The sequence below is a fragment of the Rhinoraja longicauda genome, chromosome 9 (genome assembly GCF_053455715.1).
Source record: "Rhinoraja longicauda isolate Sanriku21f chromosome 9, sRhiLon1.1, whole genome shotgun sequence".
NCBI classification, from domain to species: domain Eukaryota; kingdom Metazoa; phylum Chordata; class Chondrichthyes; order Rajiformes; family Arhynchobatidae; genus Rhinoraja; species Rhinoraja longicauda.
This window is the reverse complement of record NC_135961.1, coordinates 63,721,906-63,730,143: the sequence shown is the minus strand read 5'-3', so window position 1 is coordinate 63,730,143 and position 8,238 is coordinate 63,721,906. Positions and strand designations below refer to the sequence as shown.

Here is an 8,238-nt window from a genome sequence, read left to right as displayed (position 1 = left end):
GTATAAATGTAAATGGTCCCTCATGTGTGTAGGATAGCGTTGGTGTGCGGGGATTGGTGGGCCGAAGGGCCTGTTTCCGCGCTGTATCTCTAAACAAAACGAAAACTAATCAAATAAAAAGGCTTCAGTTTATTTCTATAGTAGACTTCCATTCAAAATCATTAATTAAGCAACTACATATATGTATATATTTCTATTAAGGTTGTGCTTGTAAGGGTTTACCGAGGGGCCTGTTATCTCTAAACTAAACCAAGCTACACGAAACATGGCCATTCCAGCCAAGCAAAAATAACCAAACTTACCAAAAATTTGGAGAGGGAAGATTTCAATCTAATCGGTTATCTACAACTCTCGTAATGCCTCGGTCCTTTGGTCTTACGCGAATTGTGTTCACGTTGTGTAAAGTTTTGCAGAAAGTCCACAGTGTTTGCTTGGAATCGATGTCCAAGCACACCCCGAAACTTAAAACAAGAGCAAACTGCTTTTTTCCAAATTGAAACGTAAATCCGTGTATCCAAGAAATGGTGAGCATCAGAAGATAAAAGTTTCAGTTTCATTCTACGGTAGACTTCCTTTCGTTAATTGATCAACTGGATATTGTTTTCTATTAGGGTGCTCTGGTTTCCCTCTCCCCCGACGCTCAGTCCGAAGAAGGGTCTCGATCAGAACCAGGCGCCACAGTTTAAGAATAAGGGGTAGGCCATGTAGAACGGAGATGAGGAAAAACTTTTCAGTCAGAGAGTTGTGAATCTGTGGAATTCTCTGCCTCAGAAGGCAGTGGAGGCCAATTCTCTGAATGCATTCAAGGGAGAGCTAGATAGAGCTCTTAAGGATAGCGGAGTCAGGGGGTATGGGGAGAAGGCAGGAACGGGGTACTGATTGAGAATGATCAGCCTTGATCACATTGAATGGCGGTGCTGGCTCGAAGGGCCGAATGGCCTCCTCCTACACCTATTGTCTATTGTCTCTTGACCCGAAACGTCACCCATTCCTTCTCCCCAGAGACGCTGCCTGACCCGCTGAGTTACTCCAGCATTTTGTGTCGATCTTCGGTGTAAATCAACATCGACACTTCCTTCCTACACAGTATTGGGAACATATATCCTTTCCAACCAATAAAAAATATATATTATCCGGTGTAGCAATGCGGTAGAGTTGCTGCCTCACCACTGCTCCAGAGACCCTGGTTCGATCCTGACTACGGGTGCTGCCTGTACGGAGTTTGTACGTTCTCCCACTGGCCGTGTTGGGGGGGGGGGGGTGGGGGGTTCCCCCAGATGCTACGATTTCCTCCTACACTTCAAAAGACATACAGGATTGTAGGCTAATTGGCTTTGGTAAAACTGAAAATAGTCCCTCGTGGGTGTAGGATAGTGTTAGTGTGCGGTGATGAGGGACTACACGTTTACAGCCCAACAGCGGCAGCTGGGATCGCAGGTCGGCGCGGACTCGGTGGGCCGAAGGGCCTGTTTCAATAGACAATAGACAATAGGTGCAGGAGGAGGCCATTCGGCCCTTCGAGCCAGCACCGCCATTCAATGTGATCATGGCTGATCATTCTCAATCAGTACCCCGTTCCTGCCTTCTCCCCATACCCCCTGACTCCGCTATCCTTAAGAGCTCTATCCAGCTCTCTCTTGAATGCATTCAGAGAATTGGCCTCCACTGCCTTCTGAGGCAGAGAATTCCACAGATTCACAACTCTCTGACTGAAAAAGTTTTTCCTCATCTCAGTTCTAAATGGCCTACCCCTTATTCTTAAACTGTGGCCCCTTGTTCTGGACTCCCCCAACATTGGGAACATGTTTCCTGCCTCTAACGTGTCCAACCCCTTAATAATCTTATACATTTCGATAAGATCTCCTCTCATCCTTCTAAAAGGATTTCCGCGCCGTATCTCCAAACTACACAAAAACTAAATAACGACAAGGGCTTCAGTTTATTTCTACAGTAGAATTCCATTCAAAATCATTCATTAAGCAACTATATATATTTATTTTCTATTTGGGTTGTGCTTGAAAATGGTGTTGGTAACAAAATTTTCCCAACCACTAAATACCATTATTATTCGATGTAGCAATGCTACACCATTTAACAGATGGTGTAGGAAGGAACTGCAGATGCTGGTTTAAACCGAAGATGGACACAAAATGCTGGAGTAACTCAGTGGGGACAGGCAGCATCTCTGGAGAGAAGGGATGGGTGACGTTTCGGGTCGAGACCCTTCTTCAGACTGAGAAGTTCATACTCGGTCTGAAGAAGGGTCTCGAGTCTCGACCCATTCCTTCTCTCCAGAGATGCTGCCTGTCCCGCTGAGTTACTCCAGCATTTTGTGTCTACCTTCCATTTATTTTTTGGTGTGTAAATTTTTTTTCAATTTTAATCTAGTTTTCTAGTTTTGTAGTTTAGCACAATCCGCAGGAGTTGCCACTTTCATTTCACTGCACATCTTGTCTACGTATGTATGTGACAAATAAACTTGACTTTATTTAGCAGATTTAGCTGCTTGATTTAGCAGATGGACGCACAAATGCTGGAGTAACTAGGTGGGTCAGGCAGCATCTCTGGAGAGAAGGAATGGGTCGAGAAGGAATGAGGAATAGGTGACGTTTGGGGGGGTGGAGATTTAGCAGGTGGCAGCGTGTAAATGATCTCAGTCAGATCCTACCTTTGCCAAAAAATGCCAGTCTCTATAAATAATATGTATGAGAAAATAACTGCAGATGCTGGTACAAATCGAAGGTATTTATTCACAAAATGCTGGAGTAACTCAGCAGGTCAGGCAGCATCTCAGGAGAGAAGGAATGGGTGACGTTTCGGGTCGAGACCCTTCTTCAGACCGAGAAGTTCAGACTCGGTCTGAAGAAGGGTCTCGACACGAAACGTCGACCATTCCTTCTCTCCCAAGATGCTGCCTGACCTGCTGAGTTACTCCAGCATTTTGTGAATAAATACCTTCGCTCTATAAATAATAACTGGAGCAAACAGTAAGAGAGACTCCCCATACCCCATGCCAATCACCAAACGCTACCAGGATTAGGTTACTGATGTCGCAGTATTTTAATGGTTTCATTCACATTGTGTTATCGTTGCGTGCTGTGATGAGATTGCTAAGTTGTAATTTTTGGTTTAGCACCGGTTTACGGTGCTAATCACTAAATAAGCGCCCTAAAATATGTACAGCAATTTAAATTGGGCGTTCCGCGAAATTTCAACATAACAAAACGAAACAAACAAAATATATATATATATATATTATATTTATATATATATCCCCTGACGTGCTTCTCTGTTGGTTCACGTTACTCTGCAGCAGGGCTGGGAAGGTGGTGCCCAACTCGCTGGGACCACCCCACATTACATGTGCTTGTACTCGGATCTGTCCCTGGGCACCGGGACCTGGGTGGCCGCCGTGAGTTTGTGGTGGATGTGGTAGACGGCCAGGATCACCACGATGAGCAGTCCCAGGGTCAGCCCCAGTATCAGCGGCAGGATCTCCTCCAGCTCCTCCTGTTGGTCAACAACACACGTGGAGGCTGCGGGGGAAAACCAACGGCAAGGTGTGAAACACAGGAGGCGCGCAGGAACCCGCTCAAGGGCGGGTTATTGGCAGATGTCAGCAAATGCAACTATACTTCTATTTACTTACAGCGGCGCAGCCGATAGGTAAACATATTGCCCTATAAAAATATGAATAAACATGTGTGTGTATGTTTACACATATGCGTATGTACACACACACGTGTGCATGTGTATATATGTGTGTGTGTATATATGTATATATGCGTATGTATATATATATATGTGTGTGTTTGTGTATATATATATGTGTGTGTGTGTGTTGTGTGTATGTATATATGTGTGTATGTATGTGTGTGTATATATGTGTGTGAGTGTATGTATATGTGTGTGTGTATATATATATATGTGTGTGTGTGTGTTGTGTGAAAGTATATATATGTGTGTATATGTGTGTTTGTGTGTATATATATGTGTATGTGTGTCTTGTGTGTATGTATATATATGTGTGTATGTATATACATGTGTGTGTGTGTGTGTGTATGTGTACATATATATGTATGTATATATGTGTGTGTACATATATATGTGTGTATATATTTGTGTGTGTATATATGGGTGTGTATATAAGTGTGTATGTTTATGTGGGTGTATATAAATGTATATGTATATTTTTGTGTGTGCGTATATATATGTGAGTATATGTGTATGTATATATATGTATATGTGTATATATACATGTAAGTGTGTATTTGAGATATCTCAAAGACCGCAGTCTTACAGGTGAGCCGGGACATACTTTACCTTCGCTAAATATGAAGTCGCGCTTGAAGCCGAAGGGTTGCATGTGTATTTGAGATAGAAGGATAGCCACCACTTTTTGGTGGTCGCTGGAGATGAGGGAGATGGTTTCCTGAGCCTCGCACTTGTAGGATTTCCCAAGCGGGGTGAGGAAGAGAGAGAGGTGATGAGAGGAGGCCGTGTGTTTCCCAACTGCAACAAAGAAGAGAGCAAAGTCTTACGGAAAATAGACGCAAAATAAAAAGTACATCATTTGATCTTATCTTTGATCTCCTCCATTATAGATGAGGCTCTCACTAGGGTCTCTTCTACATCCCGCAGCTCTGCTCTTGCTCCCCCTCCCCCACTCGCAACAAGGACAGAATCCCCCTCGTTCTCACCTTCCACCCCACCAGCCAGCGGATCCAACAAATCATCCGCCAACATTTCCGTCACCTACAACGGGACCCCACCACTGGCCACATCTTCCCATCCCCTCCCCTCTCTGCGTTCCGCAGAGACCGTTCCCTCTGTAACTCCCTGGTCCACTCGTCCCTTCCTCCCCAAACCACCCCATCCCCGGGCACCTTCCCCTGCAACCGCAAGAGATGCAACACCTGTCCCTTTACCTCCCCCCTCAACTCCATCCAAGGACCCAAACAGTCTTTCCAGGTGAGACAGAGGTTCACCTGCACCTCCTCCAACCTCATCTATTGCATCCGCTGCTCTAGATGTCAACTTATTTACATCGGCGAAACCAAGCGCAGGCTCGGCGATCGCTTCGCTGAACACCTGCGCTCGGTCCGCATTGACCAAACTGATCTCCCCATGGCCGAGCATTTCAACTCCCCCTCCCAGTCTGACCTTTCTGTCATGGGCCTCCTCCAGCGCCATAGTGAGGCCCACCGGAAATTGGAGGAACAACACCTCATATTTCGCCTGGGCAGCTTGCAGCCCAGTGGTATGAACATCGACTTCTCCAACTTTAGATAGTTCCTCTGTCCCTCCCTTCCCCGCCTCCTTCCCGGATCTCCCTCTATCTTCCTGTCTCCACCTATATCCTTCCTTTGTCCCGCCCCCCTGACATCAGTCTGAAGAAGGGTCTCGACCCAAAACGTCACCCATTCCTTCTCTCCAGAGATGCTGCCTGTCCCACTGAGTTACTCCAGCATTTTGCATCTAAATTCTTACTGGTGTTGTATTGAGTATCGGAGAGAATGCAATGGCAAAATATTAAATTATCCAACGTTGGCTGGAGGATATGTAGGGAGATGCTGGTTTAAACCGAAGACACACTCAAAATGCTGGAGTAACTCAGCGGGACAGGCAGCAACTCTGGAGAGAAGGAATGGGTGACGTTTCGGGTCGAGACAAGCCCATTGTGGGTCCACATTTCCTTGATTATCGTTGCCTTTTTGCTTATATTCCATTCGTTTGGTCTAGGTCCTGTCCAGATCTCTCATTTCCCTTTCCCCTGACTCAGTCTGAAGAAAAGTCATGACACAAAACGTCACCTATTCCTTTTCCCCAGAGATGCTGCCTGTCCCGCTGAGTTACTCCGGCTTTTTGTGTCTATCATTAGCAGAAGGATTGATGCCATTCATTAATCGTAGTTTGCAGGTTAAATGCACTTGTGTGTGCAACGTGTACAATATTTCATTGATTTCACTATTATTATCAAATAGACAATACACAATAGGTGCAGGAGGAGGCCATTCGGCCCTTTGAGCCAGCACTGCCATTCAATGTGATCATGGCTGATCATTCTCAATCAGTACCCCGTTCCTGCCTTCTCCCCATACCCCCTGACTCCGCTATCCTTAAGAGCTCTATCTAGCTCTCTGACTGAAAAAGTTTTTCCTCATCTCAGTTCTAAATGGCCTACCCCTTATTCTTAAACTGTGGCCCCTTGTTCTGGACTCCCCCAACATTGGGAACATGTTTCCTGCCTCTAACGCGTCCAACCCCTTAAGAATCTTATACGTTTCGATAAGATCTCCTCTCATCCTTCTAAATTCCAGAGTATACAAGCCTAGTCGCTCCAGTCTTTCAACATATGACAGTCCCTCCATTCTGGGAATTAACCTAGTAAACCTACGCTGCACGCCCTCAATAGCAAAAATATCCTTCCTCAAATTTGGAGACCAAAACTGCACACAGTACTCCAGGTGCGGTCTCACTAGGGCCTGATAACTGCACACAGTACTCCAGGTGCGGTCTCACTAGGGCCCTGTGCCCTAGCTTATGGAAGGACCGTTCAGAAGCCTGATAACAGAGGGGGAAGAAACTGTTCCTGAGTCTAGTGGTGCGCGCATTTCAAGCTTCTGGACCTTCTGCCGGTCAGGGGAAGGGAGAAGATGGAATGACCGTGGGTGGGAAAGGTTATTGATGCTCGTTACACACCATCATGTATTAGCACTGTGGATGAAGAAGGGTCTCGACCCGAAACGTCACCCATTCCTTCTCTCCTGAGATGCTGCTTGACCTGCTGAGTTACTCCAGCACTTTGTGAATAAACACCTTCGATGTGCTAATACACTAATACACTGACATTATCGATTCCAATCAGTCGCAGGTTTTAATTCCTGCTGATGCTACAACAGTGTGTTATCGATTTGCCACACCAATGTGTTTTCAATGCCCCCAATTCTGATCGTTTCTAAGTCCGGCTTTTATTATTACTTTTGTCATTCGATATAATATTATGCCCCAATAATCTTTCTGCTCTACGATTATTCCGGATTTGTTTGGCCTTTATGGTCATTTTCACAAACCTGCTCAGAAATGAGGGTGAACTTAATTGGGTCCATAACACTATGCACCAAATGACGGCGGACTTTCGACAGGAACACGAAGAGTTAACCACGTATATTACTCGGGAAATAAGACGCAAAATGATGGAATAGGTAAATGCGGGACAGGCAGCATCACCAGTGATTGGAACGACTGGGCTTGTATTCACTGGAGTTTAGAAGGACGAGAGGGGATCTTATAGAGACGCATAAAATTATGAAAGGACTGGACAAGCTGGATGCAGGAAAAATGTTCCCAATGTTGGGGGAGTCCAGAACCAGGGGCCACACAGTCTAAGAATAAAGGGGAGGCCCATTTAAAACTGAGGTGAGAAAAAAACTTTTTCACTCAGAGAGTTGTGAATTTGTGGAATTGTCTCCCACAGAGGGCAGTGGAGGCCAATTCACTGGATGGATTTAAAAGAGAGTTAGATGGAGCTCTAGGGGTTAGCAGAATCAAGGGATATGGGGAGAAGGCAGGCACGGGTTACTGATTGTGGATGATCAGCCATGATGACTATGATGGCGGTGCTGGCTCGAAGGGCCAAATGGCCTCCTCCTGCACCTATTTTCTGTGTTTCTATGTTTCATCTCTGGAGAGAAGGAATGGATGACGTTTCGGGTCGAGACCCTTCTTCAGTCTGAGATGGCCGGAGATGCTGCCTGACCCACTGAGTTACTCCAGCACTTTGTGTCTCTCTTTGGTGTAATCCCGCATCTGCAGTTCCTTCCTGCACATAATCCTCTAGGAGCTTCCTCTCAGTGATAAACGAAGACAGTCTCTGGGTGGGAGGAATTAATCCAGACACACACATGATTGGTGTAGGATGAAACTGCCGACGTTGATTTGAACCGAAGACATAAAAAGCTGGAGTAACTCAGCGGGTCAGAGAGCATCTCTGGAGGGAAGGAATAGGTGACGTTTCATAGAAACATAGAAACATAGAAACATAGAAAATAGGTGCAGGAGTAGGCCATTTGGCCCTTCGAGCCTGCACCGCCATTCAATATGATCATGGCTGATCATCCAGCTCAGTAACCTGTACCTGCCTTCTCTCCATACCCCCTGATCCCTTTAGCCATAAGGGCCACATCTAACTCCCTCTTAAATATAGCCAATGAACTGGCCTCAACTACCTTCTGTGGC

The 8,238-nt window shown here is 45.7% G+C and overlaps 1 protein-coding gene across 1 annotated transcript in view; it reads right to left on the bottom strand.

Moving 5' to 3' along the window:
- Positions 1-3,041: 3,041 nt before the first annotated feature.
- The window catches only part of lamp5 (lysosomal associated membrane protein family member 5), a 9,919-nt gene continuing 4,722 nt past the window's right edge, over positions 3,042-8,238 (bottom strand). The window contains exons 4-5 of the mRNA XM_078405630.1: positions 4,324-4,512; positions 3,042-3,536 (exon numbers count right to left, since the gene is read on the bottom strand). Coding sequence (XP_078261756.1) covers positions 3,358-3,536; positions 4,324-4,512 — 368 coding nt within the window. The 3' untranslated portion in view covers positions 3,042-3,357. The remainder of the gene's footprint in view (positions 3,537-4,323; positions 4,513-8,238) is intronic.